This window comes from Nematolebias whitei, chromosome 4 (assembly GCF_014905685.2).
Source record: "Nematolebias whitei isolate Nwh7 chromosome 4, NemWhi1, whole genome shotgun sequence".
Taxonomy (NCBI): domain Eukaryota; kingdom Metazoa; phylum Chordata; class Actinopteri; order Cyprinodontiformes; family Rivulidae; genus Nematolebias; species Nematolebias whitei.
The window spans coordinates 3362169-3378055 of record NC_056501.1 but is presented as its reverse complement, the minus strand read 5'-3'; the positions used below and the strand labels follow the sequence as shown (position 1 = coordinate 3378055).

The following is a 15887-nucleotide window of genomic DNA, read 5'->3' as shown; positions in this document are numbered from 1 at the left end:
GATGTTGTCAGTGTTTCAGCAAATCACGGATGTTGTCAGTGTTTCAGTCCAGAGCAGAGAGTTTGACTGACCTGCTCACATCCATCCAGTCCTTCAACATCTGAATTTAAAAATCGTTTCAAAACAGTTTTCTTTACATGAAAACGTGTCAACATTTGAAAACAGTCCACAGCTTAGCCTTTAGATTTCACTGGATATTAGAGACTAAACAAAATAATCTTCTTGTAGAAAAAACATTTTGATCGCTCTGAAAGTCATTTTTGTTGCTCGGAGCTCCACATGTGGTGATTTGGTTCAAAGAGATTTTTGTGAACAAAACGCAACACAAGGGTCTTTTTGAGCAAAATTAATTGTTTGATGTGTGTGTAACTTATAGGAAGCTGTCGGCAACCACCTTAAAAAATAAAAACAACTCAACAAAGACAAGTTGGAAGTGTATCATTCCTCGACTGATTGCATATCGCCCACCGCTTTCACACCAGACAGTTTTAAATGGTTATTAGCGCTCAGAGTGCATGTTGTGTGTGACTCTCATCTACTACCACAGAAAACTTTAGGTTCATATCTGTAAAACTGAGTTATGAACCATTTGGTGTATTTTAGGATCGGTTGACTGTGGCAGCCATCTTTACTGAGCTGTAGATGTTGGCCCTCGGGTGAATTTAATTAAAAATCATTGTTTTATCAGCGTTTCATTAAAATCTGGCCACCGGGGAATGAGAAGTTTGCTAAAACTAAATAAACGAGCACATACACACACACCCACACACCCACACACAGAGACATGGACTTAAACATAATCACTGTTTTGCCTTTTGGCAGCGAGAAACAAGAAACAGAACATTTTCTTTAAGGACCCGTCTGGAGTGGATTTGGTTGTTTCAGCCACAGACAGGATGAATTACGTGAAGCCTGCATGAATGACCTCCCAGGTGAACGTGAAGCTGGGTGTCATGGAGGTGAGCGGACTCACAGGTGCAGAATGTGTGAAACAGGACGGTGTCTACTGAGCAGCAACAATGAAACACTTACATGTGAGTCAAGTATTTAAGAGGCTCAAACATCCTCCGGTGAATATTTCCAATTTCTATCCCCTCTATGCTCCTGAAACACAAAACAGATTGATCTTTAATCCAGACATAAAGTTGTTACAGTATAAACCTCAAAAAATGCACAATGTCTTCTATTTGTACTCAATCTTCCTCATATTAAACAGGGTTTCAAAAGCTCAAATGGAAAAAAAAATCACTTATTTTTAAATAATGAAGATTTTGAATATTGTTTGACTTTATGCCAAAAGTTGTGATCCACTAAATGATGGTGTCTCTTCAGAAATACCTTCCTCTCTCTGTCCATGTTGTGAACATAACTTGAAGAATAAGTGAAGTATCTACTTCCAGTTTTGCGTGTACTTCTAGGCATAACAAAGGTTCCTTCTAAGAATTGGATTGCCATGTTAAAATCCAAGATGGCCACCTGTATATATGTAAACCATCATTTGAGCAAACTACACTTGCTAGTTTTTTTTTAAATTGCTTTAAAAAATAGTTTTCTCAAATGACTGGTGCGGCCGAACATTTATCTATGGGGGCCAAGGCCACCAGTGGCCACCCCCTGGCTCCTCCACTGGGCCTGGCCGTAGATAAAATTGCTCCCTGCACTTGCCAGGATGCATAACGTCACCTTGCACCGCCTAGAAAGAATAAATACATACAAATAAACTAATGTTCTTCTACACAGTGTAACTCCCAATTAAATGTTCTGCATCAAAAACATTAAAGTTTAATTACAGCCATTCCAGACCAGAATAACACTCATCTAGAAAACGACAAACATTCACTGAAGCCTGTTAGTGACGGGGGACATCGGCATGTTGCCATGTCGGCCACTCGTCGAGCATGTGAAAAGCAACTGACACAAAGTTAGTCAGAAATAAATAAAGTACTTACAGTGACTTTAGTTTATGTAACTTATCAAAGTGGTCGTCCTGAAGCTCCAGGATGGGATTATACGATATGTTTCTGGAAGAAAAAAAATTTAAATCAATATTTAAGCTTCATAAACCAACCAGAACACATCAAGTATATACAGGAGATCTTGAAACAAACGTCAGAGTTTCTGCTCTGTGAGAATAAATAAATCTAGATGTCTCTCGTCCCCGACGTGTTTACCTTCCAATCGCACCGTCTCGCCTCTTTCAGCTGAATATCCAGAGGACTTCCTCACATTCTCCTGTCTTTGACATCTTGATATACAGACATCATGTTGTGACGACTGCTCACCTTTCAGAGCTCTGACAGTTTTATCCTCTTACTTTTTATTAAAGAAGAGTAAATTTACATAAAGTTTTCTACAGGAACCAGTGCCACTGGATGGGCAGACTGGGTGGTGGTTCCTCACTTCACAAAGGAGGACCAGAGCATGTCTTCAAATCATCAGAGGAATCCTCCTCCTCAGCCTTCTGTTACCAGGACGTCTATTATAAGATGCTGCAGAAATGAGTCCAGTCTAGGTCAGGTCCAGGTTCAGGTCCAGGTCCATCCTCAGATCCAGGAGGAACAATGAAGGTCCTGTCCCAGTCATAGAACACTGGACCAGCTCTTTACCCTCACTAGGGTCATTGAAGGGGCATGGGAGGTTTCCCAGTCTACAAGTTTTGTGGACTTGTAGAAGGCATTAGACCGTGTTCCTCAAGGTACACTATGGGGGGGCTCTGTGCGTATAGGACTGGGGGTCCGATGCTACGGGCTGTTCAGTCCCTTTACAAGCGGTGCGAGAGTTTGGTTCACATTGCCGTCAGTAAGTCGGACCCCTTCAGGGTGGGAGTTGAACTCTGCCAGGGCTGAACGTTGTCACCGGTTCTGTTCATTATTCATTATTTGCAGATGGTGTGGTCCTGGTGGTGTCATCACGATCTTCAGCTTCTCACTGGAGCGGTCCACAGCCGAGCGTGAAGCAGTAAGGATGAGGATCAGCACCTCCAGATCTGAGGAAATCCAGGGTGGACTGCCCTCTCCAGGTTGGGAGTGTGGTTCCACCTCAAGCGCAGGAGTTTATGTATCTGGGGATCTGGAAGAACGGAGCGTGAAATGGACAAACGGGTTGGTGTAGCTTCTGCTGTGTCCTCTGTCCTGCTGGAGACACTACGTCTCTCAGTTGGTCTGGGAACAACTTGTGGTCCTCTCAGAAGATCTGGAAGAGGTGGCTGTGGAGAGACATGTCTGGACCTCCCTGATCTGATGCTACCCCGAGACCTGAGTCCAGAACCAGACAATGTTCGATGGCTGGATGGATGGATGGATGGATGGATGGATGGATGGATGGCTGGATGGCTGGATGGATGGTTTTCTACAGTACAGGCTTTGTTAGATTCAGCCAAATGTAAAATGTGAGATCCAATTTCACATTAGTACAGTTTTTATTATAACTTTTGTAAAAACATATCCAGCACTTTCTCATGCAGATTTGTTGCTCAGGGATCAGAGTCACAGCATCAGAATCAGTTTGTGTTCACATGAAAACGTTTGTCTGAGGGTGAGAAGACACTCACAGTTGAAGCAAGTCCTCCAGTAAGACAAATAAATTGGGAGGAATCGCCACCAGTTTGTTGTTGGAGAGATCCCTGCGTGACGACAAACATAAAACATAAAAAAGCAACAGACAGAAGTTCCTGCAGAACAGAAGATGTTTATCAGATCACCACATGTTTTATTCTTAAGTCTTTTTATTGTAAGAGGCAGAAAACAAACAAACTATAAAACAGTCACGTTGTTTTTGATTTATGATCTGAAGTCTCCGTCAGAACGACTTCAAATGTACAAACTCAACCAGAAGAGGAACTTTTTATTTATTTTCCTCCAATAAAAATATTAGCTAGTTTTTGGGTGTTTTATTCTATAAACAGCTTCAGAGATAACATCATAAAGTACATTTTTTATCATTTATTTCATTTTGTTAAATTAAATTATGCTGGTAAATATAGAAGCTCTGAGAACGTAATAAAAATCTATTATAAATTACTGAAAATAATCACTTCATCCAGTTAATTTGATTTTAAATGTGATTTTGTCTCAATATGTAAAATAAAAACTACTCAAAATATAATTTTATTTTGTAGCGAAAAATAAATCAAATGTGTTTTGGGTGAATTCATAAAAAAAGCCATCTAAAGTGAAACAAAGAACTGATGAATTGTTCTGTTTCTTTCATCCAACAATGGAGCTGCAGCAGAATACAAACATAACTGGGTTTTATTTAAGCCTGTTAGAACAAACACGTCTGTTTTTTAATCAAATAATTTTAAAATTAATAGAAAAAACCAGCAAAAACGAAAAAAGCAGTTTGGATTATTTCAGGCTATATCTTCTTTAGTTTCAGACAAAAACAAACAGCTGGAAATTTAAGGAGTTTAATATCAGGTTGAATAAAAAGGTGATGTCAGGCGCTACAATGAGAACGTTAAATGTCACGTTAAATAAAAATATTCTGTCTTTCAAGGACCCGTTCAGATAAATGGCGCGTTCATTTCTGCACGCTGTATCTCCAAACAGTCATAAAGATACGCCACAGTTACTCTGATCTCTTACAAACAGAACGGCTTATCCTTTAATCTGAAACGGACATTGTGGCTAAATTTGAGCAAAATCTCTTCATGTGATCTTTAATTTGCACGAAGGAGAGACAACACGCCGCCTCCAGCGGCTCCAGCTCCTGCTGCGGACGGATGAATCTTTAAAAGTTCCCATGGAAGAGGAGAAGTTGGGACTTGTGGGGCTTTTATCGGCTTTGTTGAGCCAACAGTAAGAGACACGACATGAAAGAGGGGATTGTGTGAAGAGCAAACCGTCCTGAACAACAAGGGGCCGTATCACACTTTACTGTCCCAAAATAAAGATGCACTGAAAACTCCACAGCTGAGGTAACCCAAACACTTCTTTGGGTTCAGCTGGAAGAAAAAATGTCTTTCAAACCAAAAAGAAAAGCTGTGTGCTCACAGAAACACAGCTGATGATATCCACCGCAGAGAAGGGGAATACAATTATTAACTTGTGTTTCGGAGAAAATCTGGGACAAAACTCTGAGGAAAACTTCTGCCGCTCAGAGAAATGAAAGGTCAAGAGGTCAGAAACAACCCTCCTTCAATTAATAAAACAAAAAAAATCTGCTTTACTTAAAAAAAAAGAAAGAACAAGAGGCATTTTCTGTGAATGTTTGCTTAAATCGGAACAAAAGCTACATAGCTAAAATTAACAAAGCCGCAGATTAAAGATAAAATTGGCAGCAAAAAGCTAAAACAAGCAAAACAATGAATTAAAGCAAAAATTAGCAATAGCTAAAAGCTAAAATAAGCCTAAAAGTAGCTGAAAACTAAAATAAAAATGCAAACATGCTGATAATTTAAAATATTTCACGATTTTTTATGGATTTAAAGGGATCTCAATGCAGTCCCATGAGAAAAGTTGAATAAATTAAAAAAATTCAAAAGGTATTAAAGTTACATAAGCCAAAGGTCGTAGCTGCAGTGTCTGAATGAGCTGAACGTTTTAATACCTGAAACAGCTGAAAGAGCAAAGTGACTCGTCTAAACGACCGTCCTGAAGGTTTAAAGGACAACAAATGGTCTTCATGAAGCCTCCATCTTAAATATGAACATCCTTAAACTCCTGATTTCAGAACATTGTATTCCTTCAAGTTAATTAAACATCGTTTGGCGGTTTCAGCTTCTCGAGGGTCACACGTTCCTTCAAATCCAGACTGAACGTCTGAATTTAATCCCTGGAAGAAGGAGTCACGATGCATAACCCGTCTTTAAAACGATCCGCAGCTGACAGTGTGTAGCATCAGTTTTACTTTATAAAACAGTAAAGTTGAGTCATTTTCAAATGCAAATGAAAGAAAAACAAAGAACTTACAGTTCTCCAAGTTTTTTCAGGACAGAGAAAGCACGCTCGTGTATGTAGCTGATCCTGTTTCGCTGTAAAACCCTGGAGAAAAGCAAAATAAAAAAATCATACTTTTCTTTTTTTAAACCGTTTTTAATTCTATTTAATGAACTGCCAACATTGATTGTGCACACTTGCTGGAAGGTGTTATCACATTTTGTGCAACTGACAGATTTGCAAGCCTTAGTCAAAGAGAAATTACATTTTTAAAGCAAAAACTTTGCCACAGATTAAAATGTGTAAATTTATACTCACAGAACTGTCAACATGCTGCATGAGCGGAAAGAGGCATTTCCAATCACTTCAATGAGATTTCCCTCCAAGTCTCTGCAAGGACGTGTGAGAAACGTGCACACGCAGGGGGCATGTGTGGACAGACACACAGAGAATAAACTCATCAAAGACGTGTCACTTCCCCGTGACGACAGCTTTCGATTAGTCTTTTTGACACCTTACTCACAGCCAGTTCAGTCTGGGCATTTCCTGACAGACGTCCTCCAACTTTGTCAAAGAGTTGTTCAGCAGAACCCTGCCGGTCAGGGAGACCAACAGAAACAACACGTTGCCTTCAAGCTTAAAGGATAGTCAGTCTGAGCACATTTTATTAATGTTTTATATAAATTGAGCAGATTATAAAACAGTAAAAACATAAAGAAGAAAGCAGAAACTTACAGTAAAACCAGGGAGTTCAGTCCTGAAAACGTCTTGGCTGAAATCTGATGGATGTTGTTGTTTTCTAGAATCCTGCAACAACAAGACAAACATTATTTCAGCCTCGGTTTCTGAGCATTGAATCAGAAAAACCATCAACAGATGTGAGTTTGATGCACATCTTACTGAAAAGGACAGAAGACAAAAACAAGAGCATGAATGTTGTGGACTCACAGCCACTCCAGCTTGTGCAGGTCCTCGAACACTCCTGGCATCAGGACCGTTATCTCGTTGTGGCTCAGATATCTAATTTAAAAAAAAGTTTAAAGAGGTCGCCTTAGGAGTTTTCTCTGAGTGCACGAGGAGTAACTAGATAAAGAAATGCTGAATAAGCTTTAAAGTTTTTGTAAACTGATTTGCGCCCCTGGTCATTTTTAACAACCGTTGACTAAAAGTAGTTTCTCACTGGTCTGCGACAAGCTGGTGAAAGGCCGGACTCCAGAACCGGTCTCCAGAATCTGGGTTTAGAGCTCATCGTAGCACAAACAGCACTGAATCTGCTCTGGTGAAAAAGTTACTAAAGATATTCTCATGGCCTCTGACAATGGACATGTGTCTCCACTGGTCCTGTTAGACCTCAGTGCTGCAGTTGATACAGTTGATCATAATATTTCACTACAGAGACTTCAATATGATATTGGGATTACAGGAACGGCTCTAAACTGGTTTAAATCATATTTATCTGATAGATTCCAATTTGTTAATGTAAATAATGAATCTTCATCATACACCAAAGTTAGTCTTGAAGTTCCTCAAGGTTCTATGCTTGGACCAATACTCTTTACCTTATATATGCCTCCATTAGGTAAAGCTATTACATTTTCATTGTTATGCTGATGATACACAGTTATATTTGTCCATGAAACCCAATGAATCCAATCAGTTACTACAAGCATGTCTTAAAGACATTTCAGAGTTTCATTTTGAACATAATCAAAAACTTTGTGCAACAAATCTAAAAAATTGTCAGGTCCTCTGGACGGGTTAAAAAAAAAAAGTAGAAAAGTTTAGTCTTTCATCCAAAGGACTTCTTCAGTCAAAAACGTCTTCGTCTTTCAGATGAAAGACACAACGTTTCTACAATTTTTTTGTTTGTTTGTTTTTTGAACCCGTCCTGAGGACCCGACTTAATTTTTTTTTATTTTTCGACATGGATTATTGAGCAACATCAGGATATTTGTGCAACAGAGTTTCTCTGTAACGAGTCAGATTTGTTGCAAGTGTCTCAGACCTGTCTGAATTTGGTCTTGGGTGTCTCCAACCCGTCTCAAGACAACTAGATCTGCATTCTGACACCTGGACAGGACCTTGATCCACCAGAAAACAAACACAGGTCTACAAATCACACAATGATTAATGATATAATTTCCTGAGCGTCATTTCTACCATGTTCAATGTCACTTTTTAACATTTGACCTCTAACAGAGTAATACCACTACATTAATATCTGCCTCCAGCTACTGTAAAAATTACAATTATTGCACTTCCTGAGTCTCAGTTTACAACACACAGTTACTGTTTGAGATTATATTATTTTTATTACTAATTTTGTCGTAATGTTCTTACTTTTGAACTTGTCTGCTACTGTGATTAATTAATTTCCCTAAGCAGATCAATAAATCAATATCATCCTGTTCTATTATAATAAGTAGTAGAACAATTGGTCTAAATCTGCACATTTTAATTTCATAAGTACACTGCACCAGATCAAATGATACCTTCTGAAGTGGGTTCAAAGTATTCTGAGATGGGCAACAAAGTCCTGCATGACATCATGAAGTATCAGAAACAAGGCTGGGACTTTCAGAACCTTCCAAACGCAGCCATGCTGCCGCACTCTTGTTGCAAACACTGGATTCAATGAGACAGCAATGAAAACTTCATATATTTTTATTAAATTATCCAACTGTCACAGTTGAGGATATTTCTGTGATCAGATGTACACGCCATGAACATGCACCCTCAGTTATGAAGATCAGGTAGAAAACCACGAGCACGCTGAGAAAGAGAAGTCTGTTGTTTGCATATGGAAGACGATGTGAAAACAAGCGGCACGCCGACGTCCCCGTCCTGACAGACTTGAACGGTGAATGTTTGTAGTTTTGGAGAAGAGTCTTTTTCTAGACTGGAAGTGAAAGGGAATGTAAGTAAACCTTAAATTATTTAGAACAAGATATTCAAGGGAGTGTGAGTTACAGTGGAGAAGAACAGAATTATGGTACTTTGTTTGTTGTTCTTGTCCGAAGAGGCGCAGAGTGACAGATCCTCACGAGTGGAGGGAATTTTATCCACAACCAGGTATATTGGTGGAGCCAGGGGGTGGCCAGTGGTGGCCTTAGCCCCCATTGATTTATTATTCTTTGTCCTGCACAATCTGTCGTGATATGATGATTAGTGTTGATCCCAACATGCAGACAGATCATAGAGACCCTGAGAATGAAATATTAATTAATTTATTAACAAAAGCTGTCGGGGCAACAAACACATGAAGGCTGTGACACGGCGGGAGGACGGAACATGAGGCATAATGCCCAGACAACGAGGGACACAAACACGCAGACTTTTATACACACGCTAACGACAGACAATGACAAACACCTGGGAAAGGAGAACAGGTGGCGGAGGCAGGAGCTGATTACAAGGAGAAACACTGAGGAGGACAGGACAGACCACAAGAGGGAGACACACACTAGGAAACTCATCCTCACAATCATTTGAGGAAATTAGACTTTTAAGCACTTAAAAATGAACAGAAGGCATAGTTTCCTCAAGTGATTGGGGTGACCGGGTTACACACATATATGACGGTGGCCATCTTGGATTTTGATGTGGCAACCCAGTTTCTTATAGTGACATTTTGTACACTTAGATGCAGCCACTCACTAAAAGAAAAACCGGCACGTTACTTATTTTTCAAATGATCCAGCTCACAAGTTTTATAAATATACATATATGGTGGCAGCCATCTTGGATGTTGACAAGGTAACTCAGTTTTTGAAAGGAAACTTTCTTATATCGAGATGTTGCCACACACCAAGACGAAGTCACTTAGTTTGGATAAGTGAGGTCTGATCAAATCTGGTGCGTCGGATGCGAACTGGTCCAACGTGCAGACTTGTTCAAACATGTCTAGAAAAGATCAGAGCTTGTGTGAAAACTGGTTTAAATAATAAAACATTTTAACTCGTTATCATTCCTCTAACGATGTGGAGAGACGTGACACAGATTATAAGATTTCCCTGCTGGGATTCATGATCACAGACTCTTTTAGGTTTTGCTCACTTTTAACATTAAAAGTTATTTCAAAGGTCCTGAATGATTTATAATAACAATAATTCCAATCTCTGAATAAGGAATGGAAAGAGGGCAAAGTTCAAATACGAAGAATGCCAATTTAATCAAATTACATCGTAACCAGTGGAGGAGCCTGTAAGAACAGCTGGCGACGGCAAATGAACACAAAAAGTGGAAAAGTTGTGGGAACAGAGGGTCTAACTGACCTCACTTACAAGATCTAAGGCAGTTTTTCTGCGAGCGGGTCAAATTACAACAGTAGTTTCACCGTGGAGCAGATTGAGCTTATAGCACATTAACAGCTGTTCTCCTAAACTGTTCAACTGACGGACCAGTCACGTTTAAAACATTTGTCTGCTGTGCAACCTTAAGATTTTCATTTATACCAAAAATCAAAAGCAGGACAGAACATTTGGTTTGAACGTTTCACACAAAAGATAAAAATAAATAAAAAGCTACTGTATGCCCATCGTCTCCTTCCTTTCATGCTGTGGTTATTTTTAGTTTCTCTTTGTTCTCGTGTATCATTTGGACGTGACCTCGTGCTTTTCTTCTCCACTCAAATCACCAATCGGCCTCTTCAGAGTAAACACTCAGTAAAGTACAATCTTTTTTGTGTTGTGGTTTTCCTACAGCTGATGGCTTCTTGTTGTGGAGGAAAGTTTTCAGTAACGTATCAGTTTCAGGTCTGCAGCCTCGACGTGCTCAGCGTTTGATCAGCAGTCAGCTTTGCTCCCTGTCCTGTCCCTGCCTGCCACTTCAGCTCGTTCATCTGCACACTATTAAATCCAACCAGCAGCTCAGGTTCAGGTTTACTTGGTTACATCCAACCTGCATCAGCACTAAGCTGCACGTGCAACTCTTTAAGTCCTCAGTCTCAAAAGTTAACGACAACGAACATTTAATGCTGCTCGCATCCTCCACTGAAACTTTGGGGGCCGACATCATGTAGAGATAGAGCGGCCAACTTGGGACCAGAAAGTCGCCGGTTCAACTCCCCACTATGCCTAAATGTTGTGGTGTTCTTGAGCAAGACACCCAATCCCTAACTGCTCCCCGAGCGCTCAACAGCTGCCCACTGCTTCACCTGGGTAGATCTCAGGTGTGATGGGTTAAATGCAGAGAACTAAATTCATAAATACGCAACGATGACAAGACATAGCACTTTATTTTATTGTATTATTTAATGTGTGACAGACGCAGCAAGTTTTCTTCAGTTTGTTTTGAATCCTGAATATATTACATTAAGATACATTTAAATTTTATATTTATTGGTGCCTAAAATCTGCCTCATTGCTCTGCTGCATGAAATAATTAGAAACAGATGAAAGTTATGATCCCACTGAAATGTAAAATGGTAAATGGACTGTGTTTAGTTAGCGTCTTTATATCTGGTCAAGCTCTTTACAACTCAATCCGTGCCTTCATTCAAATCAGGCATCTCTTATAAATGAGTCCCCGAGGCTCAATGGGATTTACCTGTAAAAATAAAGGTTGAATTAATTTACCCATTCATACAGCACTCTACTAGATCTACACAAAGACTAATCAGAGATTTATCACATTCATACACTGATGGACACACATTGGAGGCAATGAGGGGTTCAGTGTCTTGCCCAGAGACGCTTCAGCATTTGACTGCTGGTGGAATCAAACCCCCAACTCTCCCATTGGAGGACAACTGCTCTATCCACTCAGCCACAGCCGCCCAATATATAAAATATAATCAGATGAGTCCCTGAGTTGTGTTTATTAGTCATAATCAGCTAAATTAAATGAATCTTTACTACCTTAAAAATCACTTTACTCACAGTCTTGTGAGGTTATAAAGGCCCCTGAACGCATCGGGGCTCACGTCTTGAATTTTGTTGTGCTGTAGATATCTGCAAAGAAAACACACACACAGAAAAACATCTTGAGGCTGATGAAATAATGAGCAAACAAAAACAAGCACAAGGAGGTAAAATGGTAAAAGAGATTTGTCTTTACGAAGGAAGCTTAGAAACATGACCGAAATCAATTAGCTGCTATGAAACGATTCAGAGTCTGGAATCATTTTCAGGTTAAACGGCCGCTCAAGACTTGTCTGAAGGCTGTGAGGTTGGTTCATGTCTACTGCATCTAAAAGAAGTTCTCAGTCTGATCAAACGGACAGAAGGCCGACCGTCTCATGCTGCCAAACGGCTCCTGGCAGAGGATGAGTCCGGCCGTGGCGGGGCCACTGTCAGGGACACGGTGTGAAGCTGATAAACTACATGAATGGAGCCATATGCTGAGCAGAACAATCTCCTCCGTTAACACCCCAGCAATCCTCTGAGGGGCCCAAACACTTCTGTTTTACTTGCTGCTGAAATGCTGAGCGACTCTGGGCTCGAGCAGAAAAAGGCAAACGGATAAAAAAGAGTGGAAAACTCACAGTTTCTGTAGACTTTGGTAGATAAAGAAGACTTTTGGTTTTAGTCGCTGAAGTTGGTTTCTTTGTAGAGACCTGTGAGGCGTGGAGAAATAAAATCATTATAGAGTTAAATAAAAAAATTACACACTGCAAAAATATAAGACATGCAAGACAGCTGAACAGGTCTGGGACTCACTTTGTTCAGCTCAGAATAAATGTTGGATTAATAAGCTGCAGGTTTTTGGCCTTAAGATAATAATACATGCATAATTAATATTTCCATCCATCCATCCACTTTACCCGATTCTTCCTTTTGGGTTGCTGTCCAGCTATCACTTTGTGAGAGGCAAGGGACACCCTGGACAGGTCTCCAGTCCACCACAGGGAAACGGAGACAAACGAGACAAACAACCATTCACTCTCTCACTCACACCTAGGGACAATTTAGAGTTACCAATCAGTCTAACATGCATGTTTTTGGTCTGTGGGAAGAAACCCATGCAGCACGGAGAGAACATGTAAACTCCACCCAGAAAGATCCCACCCGGGATTTGATCTAGCAACTTTTTCACTGAAAGGTGACAGCTCTACCATCTGCGCCACCTGATTTAGTCCACATTGTTGGTGCATTAACTAAATAAAAGTTCTGTTATTTTTAGACTTTTTTTAACATTTACAAATTGTAATGATGCTAACAGGAGACTCATGTACATGTTGCAGTTTTATTTTTATTATTTTTAATTTTAACAAATGCCTGGAAGAAGAACTATTCAAAACCTGTTGGAGATAAAATGTGGAAATGGTGATGAGAAAACAACACACACACTACTGGGGAGAACAAGCCGGTGTATCTGTTGTGATGAAATGAAACGGCGAGTGTTGTGTCAGGAAGGGCGTCCCTCGTAAAAACACTTTTAAAACCAACATGTGAGTTCATCTAAACGACACCATATTGGCTCGACAGAGGCCTGGGATAACAACGAGCGCCTCCGGTGCCGCTAACAAACAGAGCGCCGGCAGAAATTATGCTACTTAGTCTAAAACCACAAGTAAAGAGGATGGATGCAGTTAGAGAGGACATGGAGGGAGTTGGACTGAGGACAGAGGACAGAGATGGAGGACTGGCTGTGGAGACCCCTGAAGAGGGAACAGTTTAAAGAAGAAGTGATGGAGAAAAACAAAAAGACATTAGGAATATTGAGCCACATCGGTGCAATGATATATTTTATATTATATTGGGGAGTGGTGGCGCAGAGGTTAGAGAGGTGGGCCTGTGATCGGAAGATCGCTAGTTCACGCCCCGGTACCGACAACATCAAAAAAATGTGGGTGGGGTAGGTGAAGCAACCACATTTGCCCCTACCCTCATCGCCCCACTATGGGCCCATGAGCAAGGCCCTTAACCTCCATCTGCTCCCTAAAAAAACAGGTCTCTCTTGAAAATGAGTTCTCGTGACTCAATGAGACTTTTCATACAGGTAAAGGAAAAACATAAATAATTTTAGACTGCTGTCTTTACTTTCTTTGCAACTTTCAGACTGGAAGTATGGAACGTTTTTGGCTGAAACAGAATCCGTCTTCTTTAACATTGTGAACAAGGCCTAGAGCAGGATGCTACAATATTCTTTTATGCGTTTTAAAAATAAAAATAACACCTTTCGTTGAGTGTTCTGTTTGTTATTCAAGTTTTTTTTCTTCACCGAATGTTAAACCTCACAAAAACCCACCCTCATACCTTCACCGTGACATTTATTTAGAATTACATCTGAGAAAATAACTCCACATGGAAGACAAAGTAATGGAGCGGCTTCTCTGTTTTATTGTTAAAAACACAGGGAATGCACTTGTCAAGGTAAAGTGTTCAATTTTTGCCTCTGAATAAGTTTTCTTGGCAGGTCCTGTCAGTTTTTTTCCACACACGGGGTCTTGGAGGGCTGAAACACTTCCAATAAGACGTGACAGTCAAAGCTTTTGATGACTGACTCCAAGAGAATTGCCTGAGCTTTATGAGTCAGAAAGAAAAAAAAAACTATAAGGAGTTATTTTCTACTCACATCATGGTGACATTTATCGCCACTACAGGGATCACTCCAAGCTGAGCGTCATCGCAGTCCAGCTCCAGGTCTCGGCACTGGCAGAGCTCAGGAACGACACCCAGCACTGAGAGAGGAAGAGGAGGAAGTGAGGCAGAACAAAAACCATCAGAGGGCACGTCAATCAAAAGGTCATCGTTCAGATTCATGAGCTGTTTGCTTCAACGACAGCCTGCAGAAACACGGGGTTCATCTGGAAACTGAGGGATTTACAGTAAATAATGACCACAGGCTTGTTCAGTGCTCGACTTCAGACAACTTTTATTATATTTGATTAAATTGCACTCTGGGCACGGAGAAGAAGATTCAGTTCTAAAGATAAAAGTGAAGTGCAGTGATTGTTGCAAGAGGGAAAAATATTTAAAAAAGCATCTTCAGGACAATACATCGTATATATACTGTATGTTCATACTCTTGAACTTTTCCACATTTTGTCACGTTACAACCACAAACTTCAATTTTTCTGGGATTTCTTAGATCAACATAAAGAACCGCATATTTGTAAAATGAAAGGAAAACAGATAAATGCTTTAAAATATTTTTAATAAATCTGAAGTATGCAATGCACATTTGTACTCTGATACTCCAAACTAACGAGCAGCCAATTGTCTTCTGAGTAACTAGAGTCAGTTCGTGTGGAATTTAATGTTAGCATTTAAACAACATCACACACCAGGTGCACCGTGGACTATGTTTGCAGATGACCTTGTGATCTGTGGTGAGAACAGAGAACAGGTGGAAGAGAACTTGGAGAGGTGGAGGTATGCACTTGGAAGAAGAGGAATGAAAGTCAGCCGTAGTAAGACAGAGTCCACGGAGTCCATGTGTGTGAATGAAAGGGAGGAGGTGGAACAGTGAGGCTACAAGGAGCAGAGGTCACAAAGGTGCAGGACTTCAAGGACTTGGGGTCCACTGTCCAGGAACATGGGGAGTGTGGTGAAGAGGTGAAGAAGAGAGTCCAGGCAAGATGGAGCGATGGAAAAAAGTTTCTGGAGTGATTTGTGACAAAAGGGTGTCAGCAAAAGTCAAAGGAAAAGTTTACAAGACAGTGGTGAGACCAGCTATGTTGCATGGTCTGGAGACAGAGACATGGACAAAAAGACAGGAGACAGAACTGGAAGTGTCAGAAATGAAGATGTTGAGGTTCTCCTTAGGAGAGACAAGGATGGAGAAGATCAGGAATGAGATCATCAGAGGTACAGCACAGGTTGAACAACTGGGAGATGAAGTTAGAGAGGACACACTGAGATGGCTTGGACATGTCCAGAGGAGGGACAGTGGTTTGGACATGTCCAGAGGAGGGACAGCGGTTTGGACATGTCCAGAGGAGGGACAGTGATTTGGACATGTCCAGAGGAGAGACAGTGGTTTGGACATGTCCAGAGGAGGGACAGTGGTTTGGACATGTCCAGAGGAGAGACAGTGGTTTGGACATGTCCAGAGGAGGGACAG

At 40.6% G+C, this 15887-nt stretch overlaps 1 protein-coding gene across 1 annotated transcript in view; it reads right to left on the bottom strand.

Annotated features, from left to right (window-relative positions):
• rxfp1 (relaxin family peptide receptor 1) overlaps window positions 1-15887 on the bottom strand; it is an 87364-nt gene that overhangs the window by 14200 nt on the left and 57277 nt on the right. The window contains 11 exon segments of the mRNA XM_037675470.1: window positions 1033-1104; window positions 1950-2021; window positions 3551-3622; window positions 5913-5984; window positions 6198-6269; window positions 6403-6471; window positions 6615-6686; window positions 6828-6899; window positions 11759-11830; window positions 12364-12435; window positions 14397-14502. Of these exon segments, the coding sequence (XP_037531398.1) occupies window positions 1033-1104; window positions 1950-2021; window positions 3551-3622; window positions 5913-5984; window positions 6198-6269; window positions 6403-6471; window positions 6615-6686; window positions 6828-6899; window positions 11759-11830; window positions 12364-12435; window positions 14397-14502 (823 nt within the window).